Source organism: Pomacea canaliculata, linkage group LG5 (genome assembly GCF_003073045.1).
Source record: "Pomacea canaliculata isolate SZHN2017 linkage group LG5, ASM307304v1, whole genome shotgun sequence".
Classification (NCBI taxonomy): Eukaryota; Metazoa; Mollusca; class Gastropoda; order Architaenioglossa; family Ampullariidae; genus Pomacea; species Pomacea canaliculata.
Window position 1 is genome coordinate 9727977 of NC_037594.1, and position 18812 is coordinate 9746788.

Consider the following 18812-nt stretch of genomic DNA (forward strand, 5'->3'; position numbering starts at 1 on the left):
CACAAATGAAGGTGTTACTTGTGAAACAAAATGTTGTCCTTTACCCTTGATCCAACCTGCGGTCCTTGTGGCAAGCCTCACATAGTTTCTCCATGAAACAAACCTCCTCTCATTTATGGAAGAGCTTATTTGGTGTTGTTATGAATCATAAAACTTGCTTTTAAAATACAATTGAATTATCTGTCTTATTGTATTTCAAGCTAGGATAGTTGGGACAAGCTAGACATGTCAAGGTTGAAGCATCACCCAGAGAAGACTATGGGTTGAGACTAGGAGGCAAGCTAGCGAGGTTGAGCCTCATCCTGGGCAGCGAGGGCACAGTTCAAACCGATTAATCAGTACAGAACTGTCGAGCTGATTTCTTTGTATAGATCACGGTATTCTTCTGTAATAAAACTGAAATGTATGATGTCACGATAAGATAGCAAATCGAGGCTGAGTCACGTGACCTGTACGGCGTATGTCCATGGATGTGTATAGGTGGACTGCTGTCTGTCTTCCAAGACCAACGCTTAGCCTCTTGCGAAGTGATCCGCTGTTAGTCTCGGTGAACCTAAACAATGAATGTGACTTAACCGGAAGCTTTGTAGTCTCATGCCTCCTTTACTGGAAAAAAAAAGTCGTCTGCCAGCAGTCCAGTAATACAAGTTCGTGGTAAGTCTACGGTCAGTAGCTTTAGCTGCGTTGTGTACGGGTAAAATCAAATTTCAAAGTGAAGTGGATTTACTGGTTGGGGAAACTTCTGGCATCGGAAGATTCTTATTCAGTAGAAAGCACGAAATGTATTTGCTTACACGTGCTGTGGTAGGTGTTGACAAAAAGTAGCTTAATGGAGCATGAACTTTAGTAGCTTGACAACTCGCCCTCACAGGCAATTTCACGCACACACGCGCAAACATTGAAAACAAGACACACGTGTTTCGCTACTTTATCAACAGTTGAAGCTGAATCGATCAGACAATCAACAACAAAAATAGAACAATTTAACATCTGCACTACATAAATAATTTTAGAAAGTAGAGCTCTACCTGAACTAGGTGTCTTGAAAACAAACACCTTCTTCATCTAATCAGGTTCGCTGGACAAAAGGGAGGGAAATGACAGAGAGACAGACAAACAGACAAACAACAGACAGACAGACAAACAAACAGACAATCTTCACTGCTAAGGCATAACGTTTGACAAGGTTCTACCCCTCTGTGAGTTCTAGGACTATCTGTTCTGGTTGCTCCTGTCGCCAAGGGAGGGGGAGTAGCGGGGACTGGAGAGCAGTGCCAGCGCCTTGTCTCTGTCCTTGTCGCTGGCCTGAAGTTTAGCGCTGGAGTAAATCCTCGCGCCGCCATGCTGGTCGGTCTTGCCAGGGACTTTGTTTCTTTGCAGGCAGGTGCACGGCAGCATTTTGTACACGTGGGACCGGAAACTGCGAGCACTGCAACGAAAGACGAAAACTGGTTCTGCGACAACTGAAGCCTGAACCATGCTTCGTAACAAGAGCACGCACACACATGCGGACAACAAACACGTGGACATGTCCAATCTTTGAAGTATGATTTCAGCATCGTTTTTATTACACTTGACGTCATACAAGATGGACTGGTTCTAATGAAAACACACACACACACTCACACACACACACACACACACACACACACACACACACACACACACACACCACACACACACACACACACACACGAGCACACACACACGAACACACACGCACTCACACACACAAGCCGACATAAGTTACAACAAACATCGGCATAGACATGGAGAGTCCACACATTACACCAGCGCCAAAGTGAAGCCGTTGAGCCCATCCATGATCTGGTACTGATGGGACACTGTGGGACTGGCAGAGGCTTGATAACCAGGATTTGCATTCTGATAGAGAAGCATCTTTAGTAATAACGGGACCGTACAGGAAAGATAAGATTAATAATGATTGTGTACGAAGCATTCTCTCCTAGCTCGTAGAACACCAGGAACCCCTACCTGCAACAGTTAGACTGATTTGTTTTGGCCACGAGGCCCAGAACAACACTTTTTAAGGGTTCTGCTTCAAGGTTCTCTGGAGGTGGTGATGGTGGTGGAAGAGGAAAGACTGGTTTACAAACGTGAAGAAGTGGACTCGTAGTCCTTTACAGAACCTGATCACTATCGCCCAAGACGTGAATGTCGGACTTTGCCAGCTGCCGCCTCCATCCATGTGTTGCCAATTAACGACCGGTACCACTCAAAGGACGAATGACTGATTGACTGACATAGATGTTTTATTTCTTTCAATAAAATTAATGGGAAAAGCAGAGCTACAGAGATTTCAAACATCGAGAGACAGACGTGTGTGCGTGTGCTTTTGCGTGTGTATGTCTGTTTATATGTGTGTTTTAGAGTTGGTTGATATGTATCGAAAGAGAGCGCCACATGGAGGAAGAGGTGTTGTATAAGAGATTCTAACATCGTGTGTGTCTCACAGTAAAGACAAGGATCAAGAAGAGATTGTGACAGAGCGAGTGTACGTGTCATATTAGAGAGAGCGAATGTTTATGTGTTATTCACAGATGTAGGTAAATGAAGTGTGCCTAATAGAGATAGAATATGTGTGTGTGTGTGTGACAGACATAGATATAAGATCCAAGTCAAGAGTTTATTTGTTTAATTAGTGGAGGTAGGACGCGGCTCTGACCTGACGAAGTACAAGTAGAAGTTGACGGAGTGGTTGGCGTCGCACACCACGTAGACGAGGCTCTTGACGAAATGTTTGAGGTCAGCCTCGGCCGTGCCCTCCAGGGGCCGCCACCACTGCTGCACCAGCAGGTACACGCACACCGGGGTGGTGGTCAGCACCAGCGCCACTGACGTCACCACCAGCATGATGGTGGCCTGGCGCTGCACGCTGGCCAGACTGTGGCGCTGACTGTGGCGCCGGTGGTGCCTGAGGGGCGGGGTGAGGGAGCGCTGCAGACGACGGGCCCTCCCGATGAGCAGCGCGATGAGAAGGTTGAAGGTGATGAGCAGAACGCAGGGCACGAAGCTGTAAGCTGTCGTCTGCACCCATTGCCATATGACCAACGCCGACCTGCCGACAGTCATTTAGTCTTACTCTTAGCGGCAAGCATAACGAGCTGATAGCTGGTCACGTGACTGTGTTTCCTTAGCGGCAAGCATAACGAGCTGATAGTTATGGGTAACTCGAGGTACAAGCACTCACCGATATTCTTCCTCAACAGAACAGCTGTTTGTCTCGGGTTTGTAGATAACCATGACGAGAAGAGGGGATGTCAGCACCGCAGCCACCAGGCAGACAACAAACAGACTGACGGCCGCGTGGTGCGGGGTCCATGTCCTGGAGATCCTCAGGGGCTCCCACACGGCTACAAATCGCTCGATGGCCAAGGCGATGAGGATCCAGTTGGCGTACACCACCAGGTGGTTACCCAAAAAGTTCAAGAACTTGCAGCCCAGAGTGCCAAAAACCACCTGGGACGAGAGGTCAGTCACGACACACACACATTCCGCTGTTAACATTAATTGCTTGAAGATGACAGGTAATAAGGGAGGTGATAAATGAATGATAGATGATCGACGGGTTCTTGAAGACAAGTGATCGCTACGACTGATGAGAGTGGATGATGGCTGGATAATGAATGAATGGTAGAATGTTGGATTATGAATGAAGGTCGCAAGGTTAAGGCCGTCAGAAATGTGAAGGTCAGTCCTACTGTTCTCATTACCTTCTGCACATGTAGCATGAGAAGTTTGACGATGAGGGCGAGGTTGTCGACGACGGCCAGCGTGGCCACGTACAGCGCCGGTGACCCAAAACATCGCATGCGAAGGATGACGACAAGGCTGGCCAGGTTGCCTGGGAAACCAAAGGCAAGGATGACCCATATGTAGTAGCGTTTGATGTCCTGGGTCAGGGCCACCAGTTGCCTGACCTCTGAGATGTTGGTCATGGACATCGTGGTCCACGCGTCACTAGTGCTGTTCGTGACATTGACCTCAAAGCTCAACGGGCTGGAGGTCACTTCGAGGTTCAAAAGGTCAGTGCCAAAGTCCTCATTGGCGTCGGTCTCCATGACTCTTACTCTGGATTTGTTGTGCGCCCTCTTTGCACAAGCTTTACTTTTATTTATTATTACTATTAAAACTATAATTTATTCAGCAGTAAAGCTTTATTTAACCATGCATATTTTGCGATATAATTTACGAGCCTTCAGGGACACTATCTTTATTTTCTCGAGGCTTTCCAGAGAGTATTGCATGTATTATTTCCCTTTACTATCTGAAATCTTTAGGGAATTTTAAGCCTTTACTCCAACAAGCAATGAATATTTTAAGGACACAAATGTACAAGTATTAACTGCCTTGTCTCTCAACGTGTTAGCAGGATTGTCTGGACTTCAGAGTTTGTTGTCGGTTGAGAGATAATCAGGAAATGATGGCGCCTCACCAGGCCTTTAACTGTCGTGGATTAACACAGGGCAGCGCAGGTAACTCTGGGATTTTGAAGAAGGGGTTCTTAATATCAAACAATTGCATCAAAGGACCTGGTGCGTTTCAACTACTCCTAAACTCCATCAGGATAAGAAAATATTTTTGATTCTTAGCCCACTGGAGCATTTAAAACACTTCGAAACATGATTGCTGAGGTATTTAAATTTTATTTTAATTTCTTTGATGTTAATGAGACACCGAGTGCTCTCAGTGCACCCGCAAGTCAGTGTCTATGTTTCTAGTGGTCAAACACAGTATTTATCCCTCTTCTTCCTTCTTCTCTTCTGAAGAGTGCTCACATGAGAGATGTATGCAGGTCACAACCATCGTTCAACCATTATTCCTTCATCTGTGGAAAATAAAATTAAATCTTTTAAGACAAAATATCCAGTTTTACATGCAGCTAAAAGGAAATGTCACCTCCATCTGATAGCTAGCAATATTTATTGGAGTTTTTAATGACAGAGGAAAAGGTCCGGTGATCTACGAGACGGAAAAAAATCATTTTGGCGGAAATATATTCAGGGTGGGTGACAAGGCTGGCAGTTCTATAAGTAATCATAGACGCTTTACCCTAAACTATCATTTTATTGGAAACCAGTTTGGTGTGGTTAATAGATGCACAAATCATTGAGACATAGTCTGTTATTGATGAGGGACTGTCAGAGGAAAATCAAACACAAATACATCCTAGCAAGAAATGAGCGCCAGACACTAATAGAAATATATCTGTAATGTTGCAGAAATGACTTGTGCAAAAATGAACTTTATTTTGTCTAAAAAATAAACTACATACACAAATGAAACTCATCTAGAAACTTATAGGCGGTTCATTAAAAAAAGTAAAAATAAAGAAACACCACACAAAAAGCACAAAAAAACACAACAACAACAACAACAACAACAACAACAACAAAAAACAACAACAACAAACCCACACGTAATTAAACTTTCTTTTTTGAGATCAGTCATTTGTTACTTTAAATATCTACTTCATCTAGAATTCCCGGCCTACCAGGGATTCTCCAGTGTATGTCTTTGCCTTACAACACGTTGGCTATTTTTGGTTGCTAGGTATTTGAAACCATTTTGCTTTTTATCCTTTTGCTTTATCATGATCTCCTCCCTGTTTCTGTGCAGTGCTTTTGGAAAGGAATTATTTTTTATCTGGTGTCTATTTTTCGCCAGAATCGTAATCGAATTTTGTGGATCCTAAATGTCACTGAAATATTATAGCAGCGGTGGCTTTGCTAATTAGACAAGGTTTTGTTCGTTCTCTCACTCGTTAGCTCTTGCTATGGGGGTGGGAAAAAGGAAGGGAAAAAGATGAAGTGGATGATTTATTATGGGCTGGCAAAGGAAATCATTAGCTATTGCATCAAGAGCTGAGCAGCTGCAATCAACAACGTAACAACGTTTCAGTCAGTACGTCAGCAGCAACTGCCAACGTCTTCATTAATGAAGAATGTCACGTGCTGTGCAACAAACTAACTCTGTGAAGTATGGAGCTCTGTAATCATTTGAACCACTGCTTAAGAAACCATGAGAGGTCAGCTGGGTGCAAACTATAAAAACTTGAGTGAATGTGGAGGTGTCTATCTACTTAGTGTCAAGCTTTGCCCCCGATAATACCGATCCTCACGTCCGTTGACACGTCAATAACCTGACCTTTGACTTTAATGACGAGAGGCGATAGACTTTCATGTGGTCGGGTACGGCTCGGATGTGTCTGAATTAGATATGCTGGAAAAATAGAACAATTCTATTTGCATTACTGATGATTACCAAACTGCTCGACTTTCTGCTCGGTTAGTGAGTGTTCCGATAACGTTTGATAACCAAACCCATATAGAAATCCTTCCTGCAGTAGTTTTTAGCATCCATACATAAATTACTTTCGATGCCAAATATTCATCAAATGTTGTTTTGGCAGAGAGATTATAGAAGATTTTGTACCCAGTGGAGGAACAAAAAAAAAAAAGAGTAAAAACAAGAAGATAGAATATCTTTTTTTTTCGTCCTTCGACCAAAATTCCGGAAGCAAATCAATCCAAGATTCAAACATCTCTGACTTCTCTGGCCTGACAGACAGCGGATGCAAACAAGAAAATAAAGCTACACCACTGACTGCGGCAACACTGCAACAAATTGTCATCGACGAGACTTTCCTTCCTGCTCCTTTTTCTCCCCCGCTCCCGCCATTGTGATGGCGAGCGGTAAACAGGACTTCACACCAGACGACATTTCCCTCGGGAGGCCGGCGATTTCCAGCAGCTGCTGCACGAACTTTCCATAATCTCAACTCCTATACATGTACTCACTTTACGCCTCCCGTTGACAGCGACGCCTGGCAAGAAATCTTTAAAGCTCAGACAGTGTCATCGTGGTCATGAACAGAGGACGGCATAGGAGAAATGAGAAAGTCGGCATCTTTGCACCAATTATTTTTTTCTTTGAGAGAACTTTCGAGAGACGTGACAATTCCTATTACCGAGAACGAAATGATGATCTGTTATGTATCGATTTGGAGGAATAGACATCGAACTTTAATTACGAAACCAGTTAAATATTCTGGACAATGTGTCTAGAAATTTGGAACGTGAAGCAAACATTGATAAATCGAATATAGTTATCTTTAGAAAATGTGGGTTTATTTCAAAGTATGAAGAGTGGTTACTGGAAAACGTGAACAAGCTACTGTTAACACTTAAAAATATCTTGAATTGTACTTGTCATTTCGTTGTGTTTTTACTCATTCCTTGCATGACCTGGCAGAGGAAGCACGGAAAGAAGTAGTATCTTAAACGTGTTATGGTAGTTAGATGATCATAATCCATCGTTGTTCTTTAACATTTTTATACATAAATACACTCAATTCTACTCTATGGCTCTGAAATATGGGCTCATAGTCCGTTCTTAACTCTTATAAATACGGACTAATGTTTGACCAAATTTGACAAAGCTTTTTATCTAACCGCCCTGAAAAATCTTCGGAACTGAAGGAAAAACTTCTCCACGTTCGTCTGGCTAGGGAATGCTGGGTGTAATGTGTAAAAAATATAGCCCATTGTTTATTGATGACAATAACTCATGAAGAGCGCTGAACACGACCGTTGGAAATAGTTCACCGTTTGTAAGACACGGCTTTAAAGCGGGGGCTGAAATTTATTGTGGGGGTGTGCTGACCGGAGGTCATGGTGTGATGGAGAAGAGAATCTCTAGAGACATGCTCACGGAACTCTGGCATTAAATAACAATGATATAGATTATTCAGTGCATGTCCTCACACACAAGCGAGAACAATCTGCTTCAACATGGAGCTTGTTGGCAAAAATTTTAAGCTTACATTAAGTAATACATTTATACACAAACAAGCCTCTAAAGGTGTTTTATATTGTCTCCATCCCATTATGAAAGGTTCCAGATCGGAAACAGTTATCAGACAACGTTCTGGTTCATGAATTCATTAATTAAAACAGGAATGCTAATTGAACTCAGACCGGCGCAAAGAGAATTTAGTAGTCACAGTCAATATTTGCTGTATTTTCAAAGAAATTACAGCCGAGAATCAATCTGTTTTTCTGAAATAAAGGACTAAGTGCAAAGACTCTTCTTCTGTAAAATGTTTCTGGACGCCGGATGCGCGGCACGCAAAGTGTTCAACATCAATCTTGCGGCAGGACTGGGGAAAGGCAAACCCGTCAATCATCTCTCCCTATAGAGACTGATTGCTCGTCACGTGGGAGACACTAATATTTGCAGGCTGTCTTCGAGTACCAATGCCATAGTTCCCGACAGAAGCCACAAACATCCTGTAGATTGTTGGTGGTGCTGAGAGGTCGCGCCACAAATAGAGTGGTCCCACGGCGACAATTGCCATAAAACTCCTGTCCCCGACATCGACTGTGTGTTTGCCACAGCTCTGATTACACTGCTGTTATCCTCAATAAAGGAAGTCCCGCACCTAATGTTTGTCGAGAGGTTCTTGGAAACTTTGAGAGAAACGCCGGATGATGAAGCTATTTTTACCATCGGCTAATTGATACACACGTAAACAAGAGTGAACTTCCTAAATTGCACTTCTGGTCACAAAAGTATCAGCCAGTTTATAAATAAAGACACCAAAATGCAGGAGGAAACCATAGTACCCAGAGAAAACCTACTCATATGAACAGAGAACTTTGTCCTCGACCGGAAATCGATTTTCCATTCATCATCAAGGTGTCGTTAAGCGACGACTGTTCTTTTTCGAGAAAATAGCGTCCTGTCCACTTCCAGCTATCCTGTTCATGAGAAACCAAATAGTATTTTGGGATGTAAAGAGAAAATTGATATTTATCAAATAATGTTGCAGTCAATTGAAAACTGGTTAGTAAGTCGGAAAATTCTTAAAAACAAATAAACATTTAACAAAGGTTTAACATACTTTCAAGAAAAAGTTCTTATAGAAGGTATACCAAGCCGATTCCTAAATAAATATCTAGCAAAACAAACGTACTTAGACAATTATAAACTCAATAACAAAAGTCTACAATTGGCTGGAAATTGTGGGATTTTTCATGAAACTACTTCACAATCACAGCTGTTCGCTCAGAAGTGGAGAGTATGACAACGGCCAGTAACAGTTTTTCACAGTTTTCTCACATCCCATGATATAAAGTGGATCTGAACTTTTAGGACCTTAAGAGGGCATTGACCACCATTGATTAGCAGTAATAGTATACGACAGCCAAAGCCATGCGAATCAACAAATCTTTGAATACAGCTGATTCCTGAATTGTGCTTAATGTTTATTACTGTATTACAAATGAATAGAAATTAATTTCGCCATCGCTGCTGTCAATCTCAAACGAAGGGCGTAAACAAAGATCTGCTTTTACAAGAGAAGAAAAAAGTCCTTTGTCCTTCACGAGTCTTTACATCTTTGTCTTGTGGAAAGAAAAGGGGCAAAAACAAAAAAAGTACCAAATGTGTGTTTTCGAGTAATCAACAAAAGTGCTTTTTATCAAGCAGAAAACATATATTTTCGAAAAAAATTGCCACTCCATTATCATCTCCTTAGAGCCCTGATTTCAGAATGGCAGGAACATCGAAATCTCTCGAGACTTGTCATGTTATTATGTAATTCCGAGTGAAATACCCAAACTTTTGACATTAATTTAGGAAAGACGCCTACATGTCTTATTCCTTCATTTTAAGAACTTTTTCATTCAATGAACAGATGAAAAGATTTTTGACATACTTGCTTTCGTTGAAGCATATTTTGCACTAATTTTAACAATGTGTTTAAACCAATCTTACTACTTTGCATCATTTCTTAATAAAAAAGCAAATCTATTTTTACATTTTCTTTTATTACTTGACCCATGAGATGATTAACTGAAATGATTCTCTGTTGCCTATTTGTGACTGTACAAGTAGAAGACGATATGCTCATAAGAGGAGCGACATGTAATGGTGTTCAAGTGAACATCTGGTGCATGTCTGGCGTGAATATTTCGATTACAATAATGCTTTCAATTATAAACAGCCATTAACTTTACCGCACAAAACATCAATGACACCATCTACTCTCCATTAAACTATGCGGTGGAAGTGATGACAACTAACCGGAAGATGGCTGTCGAATTCTAACAAAACAATGATTAGATATATGTGTATGGTTACACAGACAAAAAAAAAAAAAAAAAAATAGTGTCTTAGAAGGAAAGCTGATGAAATTCAGGACAACGAAAACAAGCACATAACTTTTAGGTGAAACCCCAAAATCCGCTCATGGTCTGCAGTTGTCTGGTGCAGTTGTCTGGATCCTCTCCTGTTCTCAGTGTAAACAGCACAAAGCTCTTTTTTTTTAGAAGCACAAAATCTTGGAGAGACTTGCCGAGGGGTTAATCATCATTTCTGGTGCGGACTGGCTTCACCAGCCATCTACTGAACATTTGCCCTCGACAATAAATCTCTCAAGTCATGGTCATCGATCCTTGAAAGCACGAAAAAGAAAAAAAAAACCCCAACAGATTTCTTCGATACACATTGTCTAACGTATTACTATCTGTGCCCAGATTTTCGTACGATAGGCAAACACTTTGCCAAATATAATCACATATTTGACAAGTATGAAGAGTTTGGACAATGTAGGTTTGCCCAGGTGCGAGCAGGACTATTACAGGACTAGGCAATGCATTTTATCCCTAATGAGTACAGATAAGTGCAATCCTTCTGTTCTCGAGATACTTACCTATGAACATCACCATGCAAAGGAAAATGATAAAATTATTACATTTGGACACAGTCACCCCTAATTAACATATGGTCCCAGTTCTTCCCCAGACCGAGGCTTCACAGGGTACCGTCTCTGTCATCCTGAAGTCTGTGTTGTTGACCTCTTTCTCTGCATGGTCCTCTCAATTAAAAATGCATCGACTGTCCAAGGTTTATCATTAAATTTTATGAAATATTTATTTACCATTTATAAGCAGGAAAGCCAATTAATAGATGGGCTAAAAATAACCTCTAAGTAGGAACCAATAAAAAAGCGCATTTTCACAGTTATCAGACGAAAGCTGCCTCCATGTTTCTGCTCCCACGTGTAGTTTTTACTGTTGATGACATAGACCAGAATAGAAGCAGATCCCTCAGGTCCCGTGAGATATACATTTTGGATGGAAAGTTCATTCTGTTTGTAAATCAGTTGTAAACACGTGGGCACTGTTAAGGTTCAAAGACCTTGCTTTGGTGAAACATTGTTATTGAATATTTTAAAGCTGCCATAATGTTAATGTGCGCATATTTTGTTACTGATTAAGCTGTTTATTATTCAGCTAGTTCTTTCTGAAACTGGTTTGTATGACAAATGATGAAATGACTGCTCCGATGTGAGAAAAAGGATGCACTGCTTATGTGTTTGATTCCTGATTGACTGCCTTGGGGGAAAAATACTTGCAATTATTTACTCTGGCACCAACTACCCAACATTAGCAACAGGAAGGGAGATAAAAGTAATTGTTTTTATGGCCTGTGTAACGGTCTACCTTACAAAACTCCCGAGACTCACTGTGTGTAGACATCACAGATTTGTTACTGGTGATTCCCTCGCACCACGCGCTACCCATGTCGCCCAGTCAGACAAACATTTCAGTGAGATGGAGGAGATAACTCCGGACACCACTGCTCACTGTGTCTAATGACGTCACAGACTCGTTAATAACGCCTCTGTCCCACCGAGCGTTATCGATATCACCCTGTCGGACAAACAGTTCAATCAGATCGATTAGACAAGGCTGGTGAGCTGCAAACAGCCATTCATGAGGAGCTGAACACAACGAGTGGGAGGCAGGAGACAGGGTTAGGGGAGCCCTCCATCTTGTACACTTTCATTAAAGTGTATAGAGTACAACATATTGCACGGTAAAACTCCATGAACTTCTCCTCTTGCACTTTGTGACCAGCTAAATAAAATATTTTAATAAAAAAATCCCAATATGCTGTCAAGAAGATGGGTCTTGTAAAGATAAATGTTACTGTTAATGATATTAGACTGAAAAGGAAGGAAAGAAAAAAAAGGAAAGACGGCAGAAAAAAATAAGAAAGAATGAAAAGACGGACTAAGAGGTGGACAGACAGACAGACAGACAGACGGACAGACGGACAGACAGACAGACAGACAGACAGACAGACAGACAGACAGACAGACAGACAGACAGACAGACAGACAGACAGACAGACAGACAGACAGACAGTAACTGTAACTTCATGCTGAAAGTTTCGAGAGTTCTGCAGACGTCCATGAACTTTTGAAAAGAAGCTCACAGAAGAAATACAAGTGCAGCCAGCATTTTTAACGGACGAAAAAATCGACCTCTTCGCCGCACATGACGAAGAAGTATGGATCCAACAGAATTAAAAATAGCATAAGAAGAATTCAAACAATCGGTGTATCATCTCACATTCTGTCTCAGGAAAGAATTGAATGTTTGAAGCGGAATAATGTGAGGACTGGTCAAAGAGTGTGTGTGTGTGCTTGTGTGTGTGTGTGTGTGCAATATTGACAACTTCTCCTTGCTGATATTCTGTGGAGCATCATCTGTAATGTTTTCGACTCCCGTGTTCAATGCCTGCTTATGTGTGAGATGGACATCCGGGCTTCATTGTTAGCTGGTCGTTACAAACTGAGATTTAGAAAAAGCGATTGACTTCCAAGGTTATAAAAAAGTTCCCTGCCAGATCAGAAGGTCGAGAGAGTTTCCATTAAATCATACACCAAAAATAATTTTAAAAAACTGTTGTTTCAGTAGATTTCTTGTTTCCTCAAACTATCCAAGTTTCAAATGCGGGAACATCTGGACCAGCGATGAAATTCTCAGAGTCTGGTAACAGAACTGTCAATCGACGTGAGGATGTAGGAAATTGGAGAACATTTGTAAAGCTATTTTCAGACTAGAAGCAGCATCTCAAGCCGAGTAAAGGCTTGTACTTGACAGGATCTTACTCTGAGACTCCGCGGGCGAGGAAAACATCTCACAAAAAATACGCACCCAATCTCATTTTCAATTTTGCGAGATTCTAGCCACGGGCATCACAACTCGCTGACACTAAGTACGAGAGAGTGGCAAGGCAGTGAAAGTCCTAACATTACGATTAGAGGGGAAACTGGAGTGGTTTCAATATCATCAAATGAGTCCTTATCTGGGGCATTATCTGTGTCGTCGCCGTCAAGTACAGGGCAACCCATTTAAAGAGTAACCCGAGCGCAAAATTATTGTTAAGTGCATGCATGGGTATAGCACCTTATAAGAAACGGAGGTACAAGATTTAGAGTATCACAATCTGTGCTGTGGAAGGACAAAGTCATCATTTGGTCTATCAATTAATAAAAATTGATGAATTATTGTAGCATCATGTTCTGCAAGCTTAATGACAACTTTGCTTTTAATTTCATGTTGGACTCGGGTGAGGCTTTAAGGGCAGGCTAAGGTCAGCCTGGCCCAGCATGGAGTCTCCGTGATTAAGTGTGACGGAGCAAACATTTGTAAACAATAAAAAATAGTATCTGACAGGATTTTCCTGAAACTGGGGAAAAATTAGTCACCAGACGCGTTGATCCTCTGCACTCCAGGAAGTCTGGCGAGCAATAAAGCGGAAACGAAAATCCGGGTGAAAGGCACGATGGACGAAAAATCAACAAACGGATGACGAAGGCAGCAAGAAATAGCTAAAGGAGGTGACAAGAACATGCGTGAAACGGTCAATTTTTACCTGGCGATATCAAAAGAGTTTCTTCTGATCCTGTTTACGACAACCGACAAACTACAAAAATGCTTTAGACATTTTGTTCTTTAGCTTGCCGAGTAAAGGAAGGACAGAGTTGGCATTCCTGCTATTAATATGGTGATACTTTCCTTTTCTCTTGTTTGCTGTTCGTGTACCACGCCCCTGAATTCGTATTGTGACCATCGCATTTCTAACCTTTTATCGTGTTTAAATATGTCATTAAAGCCAGGTTCTTAAAATAACCTGTAGACAAACAATAAAAATATCAAAACATAGGCCTTACAAATTGCTTAAGTGGAAAGGAAAAGAGGATGCTTTAGAGTAAGTCAAGAACTTTTTTATATATATTTATAACATCATTTACTGGTCATAAAAACCTATCAACTTAAAAATTAACTTTCCATATTTGGTCAAGCCGTAGTTTTACCAGAATATTAACACTTTTCCCATAGCCTACGTGGCATTGACTGTCCTCTAAGTCTAAGCAATACAGATGGACCGCGGGCAGCCCACGAGAAGTAGGACTGTCCCGTCATGCACTCGTCTGTGTCCTGTCTATCCCGTAAAAATCGTTTCTTGTTTATCCCTCAAAACTTAAATGATGATAATTTTTTTCTTAATAAAAACATATGTTGTTATGAAAAAAAAGAAAGCTCCAAGCTTTATTAAATTTTGAGTCCTGCCTGCGGTTGTCTTGGCCGGGCATGAACAAAATAATTTCGAGGGCCTTACTCTGCCCCTTGGCCGGTTGTTCCGCATCCCTGCCTTCAAGGTTTGACGAAGCCACGCACAAAATCTCATTGATGAAGTGCTCGTTCCAGCTTCTGCCCACGTAGTAGTCAGGGATAAGTTTCGACAGATGATTATCTTCACTTCCCACACCACGTGATTTCCATTTTGTCCTGCAGCAGGTCTCAAGCGTACACTCCGAGCGCAAATTCTCAGAGGACCACTCATATGTCACAGGTTAGGAAAATATGGCCGTGTAAATGATTTCCCAGTCTCCCTTGTTGCAGCAGATTTGCAAATAGCTTGCTGTCTACTCCTGTCACAAAAAGAGTAACGTATGGTCACCGGTCGTTTATGTCCACCTCTTACCCGCCACTGAATCTTTGAAATGTTTACAAAAGCCACGTCGTTTGATTGAGCACAACTAAACACAATCCACTACTAACTTATTTTCTCTCTTGTCTTTTATATCTCTTGATTAGTCTGTCCTGCTTAAATCCCTTTATTAATTACTTGTTTGCCAACTCTTCATCATTACTGCTACTTCTGTGTCTTCACCGTCCTTTGTACTTCACCCTCATCGTTACCTTTCTTTATGTTTCTTTCAAGAACTACTAATTAACATAAATTTTGCATCAGACTCTGAATGTTATATGAGCATCATACGACACTATATAAATCGTATCTTTATTACTTAAAAATCCCCCGTAGTTATGCATATATACGTACGATCGGCCGCATTGGACATCTCGATGGTGCTTCCACCAAACAGGATATGTCAGCATTTGTATTGTCCAGTTTCGGATATTTCTGCTTGCTGATCTTCCTGACGGCCTGACAAGCTCCAAAGAGCTCAGAATAATGCCCAAGGAATGTGTTTCGCAAGCCTAATACTGATCATGTCACACCACGTGATCGGCACTTGCTGCCAGTTCGGACTCACCTGAAGTTCAAGACTGCCATAAGGTGCTCAAGTGTTGGTCTCGGCCTCGTCCCAATCTGTTTGAGTTTGTGTCGCCCTAGTAACCTGGCAGGTCAGTTCGCTCTATCCACACTGCTTTTCTTACTGTCCCACTATCAGACTGGAGAGGTTTGTTTGTCACTCAATTTCTTTCCCTGGCCCCAGTATTTGAAATCTTTTAATGAGCTCAAGCCCAAAGTAGCAAAACATCTGGGGTATTATCAACAAGAAAGAAAGAGAGAGGAACTTTGGCCCCTATTGAGGGAAGGCATAAATGCTCTTTTCATCCACAAAAAACAAAACTACCGACAATCGCGCCTGTAAATAAACAAACAGAAAAATATCTGCTGCTCAGTTCCTCAGCGATTTTTGTCCCGTTCTTCACGATTAGCGGCTTAGAAGAATCGTATTTCAAGGGGGCACTATATATATATAACAGCCATGCACATTGTCAGGAGCTCGGCAATACATATTTACCAGTGTGGAATGGGGGGACAGTGTACATATATATCTATATACTAAAGTAGGCATGCTATATACACACAATGAGACAACTCCGCGACAAGTGGAGCTACATGTCTTGCTTAATACTTACTCTTCTAGAGAAATTGCGTGAGGCGTTTCAAAATATTTTATTTGTTTTTCCTGCTCTTACTTTAAAACCAGTCACGCGGTGCTTCAAAACAAGCATTTGATGAAAACATTTCCAAAACCACTTTCTGCTATGCGGTGTGAAATTACAGAATGTTTTGCTGCTTAGAGTGGCTTTGTTTGGTTGTTTATAAGGATCCATTCCCTCCCCCCCCCCCGCCACCTTTTTACTGACATATTATTTTCACGACCGTCCTCCAAACTGTTTGTACATTTTTTTTTTTGTTGTTGTTGTTACCAACTTCAGCAACTTCCTGTATCGAAACTTTGGATTTCAATATGATGTGATCGTGTTATTCCAACAAACCATAGAAGCATTTCCAAAACTAAAATAATTAAAGGAAAATGTCAAACGTAATCTCGATTGATACGAGAAGTATAAAGAAACTTATTTTCAATAAAACATGAATTTATTTCTTGTGTGATGTTCATTGTATAGGTAATTCTTTCACACACACACACAAATTTAATTTTGTGGATGCCTATAAACTTTTAAACAAAATATTATTCGACGTCTGCGAAGTACAGAGACCTAACTGTCAGAAATACAACTGTGAAACTATAAACACATAGAATATGTGAAACTGTCCGTTCTCTGTTTAATTCAATATGGAAGACATCACTATTAAAAAAAATTAAAAATCCCAAGGGTGTTATTAACTTTCAAAACTAACCGTGTATGATTTAAGATTCCCCAAAGCTCCTTGAGTTCCAGTTGTTCGCCAGTCGTTTCACCCTCTCTGAATCCTCGAGCTTGAAGCTAGCAGTGGCCACAGTGACAGGATGCTGCACCTGCGAGAAGTCCGATGCCAATGTCTGGCAGCGACCTTTTATTTCTGCGAGGAACAAGAGAGTGTTGTACTCTTCCAGTGGAAACTGCGTCTCATCTCCCTTCACTCCCCCTCCACACTCCTCCCGCTTCCTGTCATGCGCCCAAGCGTGTTAAGTCTGCAGTCAGCGGCTGAGCCTCCCCACCCCACCCCACCCACACCCACCCCACTCCCACCCCCTCCCCGATGCGGACTTGCTGTCTCCTCGCCAGAAAAAAATCGCTGCCTGCTTTATTGAAAGCTCGATGTGAGGATTTGCTGGTACTTCCAGTGGGAGGGGCAGGAGGGCAGTACGGGGTGGAAGTGCAGGGGTGAGTTATAGTCTTGTGGTTTTTGACACCAGGGATGTTTACTGGCCTGATATCGATTATGGTAAACAACACGCTTGTTTGTCAGGAGACATGGCAATATGAGCATGCATCTAACCATTAGAAATGCAGTCTGAAGAGTCAAACGTTTTCAACCAGCTAATGATACTTTTATTAATTTTTCTTTTTCTTTTTACAGCTTGTCGCAAAATTGATTGTACTAATGGAATCATGATGAAAATAAAACCCGCATTGCATATGAACGCACGAACATGCACACGTGATATCTCTCTCACTCTCTCACACACATGCATACAGTACACCCATATATCCAGGAATACACACACTCCATCACACGCACAAACAAGCAGGAACAATACACAAATGCACATCCAAAATAAATTGCTTCCAGCGTAGAGAAAAAGATGTACACACAAACATAAATCCAACTTACTATAATTGCATATACACTTCATGCTGGGATGTAACATGTGTGTGTGTGGGCGTTCTATTACTGTATTGTGCACACACACACACGCACAGGAACTCAAGTATGGCTAGGCATACATATTCATAAACATGCGCCTTCATCTTTCACACAAAACCATGTCCGTAGACTGGATAAGATCTTAAGAAAAGGGTTTTGTCACCTTAGTTCACACCTCGAGGATAGTTTGCTGTTCTTATTTCCCAGAGGTCGTGTTACAGTGTAAGGCAACAACAACAAGACTAACGACTTCCCTGGACTCTATTGTCCCATCGGAGATATGTTATCAGTAAGACTGTGTAGTGTTTGTCCTTGCTGGCATGTATCTGCCTTCATTGTACATGTCGCTCATTCCACTTGGCGGTTTTCATAAAGAAAAAAGTCTTTCACCGACATTAGATGTGCAGTGAATGAATTAATAAACTTGGTTATCTTCACTAAATCCTAAACAAACATAAATGAAACTTTAAAAGTGGTTCTGTAAAAGTGGTAGAGACTGTATTTACAGTTCGAATATTTTGGAGTGAGGATGTTTACTATGCATAAACACCCTTCAATAAACATGTTCTTTTCTAATCATTGTACATGGACAATACTTTTCTTTCTTATGTGTATTGGTGAGTATGCGTGTGTTTGATTATATCTCTGTGTGTGTGTGTGTGAGTGTGAAGAAAGGAGGGATGGGCAAACTTGGAGTGCTCTGTTCCAGAAGACTGTACATTCCAATATCGCATTCTCTATACTGCTAGGAACCATATACAGTGATTTGCATACAGATAATACAGATACAGAGTTGTCTGCTAGATATTCATTCAATGTGCGTTTTCTGGAAAACTCGACTATGACCCACCCATGAGTATTAAAAAAATATTGTAGCAATATTTTGTTCAGTCATATGGTCACAGCTTTTCTTTCCTTCATTTTCATGACGATGACGACGACGACGATAATAACTCAAGCACAATCTTCAGAAAGTGCAGAACTCTGTAGAATGGCTTGTCGGAGCTCGTAAACAAGATCGTGTTACACCCTCCTCCGTGTCCTTCATTGGCTCAATCAATCACATGTCAAATTTT

General features: G+C 41.4%; 1 protein-coding gene across 2 annotated transcripts; it reads right to left on the reverse strand.

Annotated features, from left to right (window-relative positions):
- Positions 1 to 914: 914 nt before the first annotated feature.
- Positions 915 to 16988, reverse strand: LOC112564572 (growth hormone secretagogue receptor type 1-like). Of its 2 annotated transcripts, XM_025239484.1 has the most exons (6): positions 16786 to 16988; positions 14503 to 14815; positions 3735 to 4849; positions 3212 to 3480; positions 2687 to 3079; positions 915 to 1429 (listed from the first exon to the last, which is right to left on the reverse strand). In XM_025239484.1, the coding sequence occupies exons 3-6, from the start codon at positions 4080 to 4082 to the stop codon at positions 1213 to 1215; spliced, it is 1227 nt and encodes a 408-aa protein (XP_025095269.1). In that variant the 5' UTR covers positions 4083 to 4849; positions 14503 to 14815; positions 16786 to 16988; the 3' UTR covers positions 915 to 1212. The 2 variants fall into 2 exon arrangements, with proteins under 2 accessions (XP_025095269.1, XP_025095268.1); XM_025239483.1 differs by lacking the exon at positions 14503 to 14815.
- Between the last annotated feature and the right edge of the window lie 1824 nt (positions 16989 to 18812).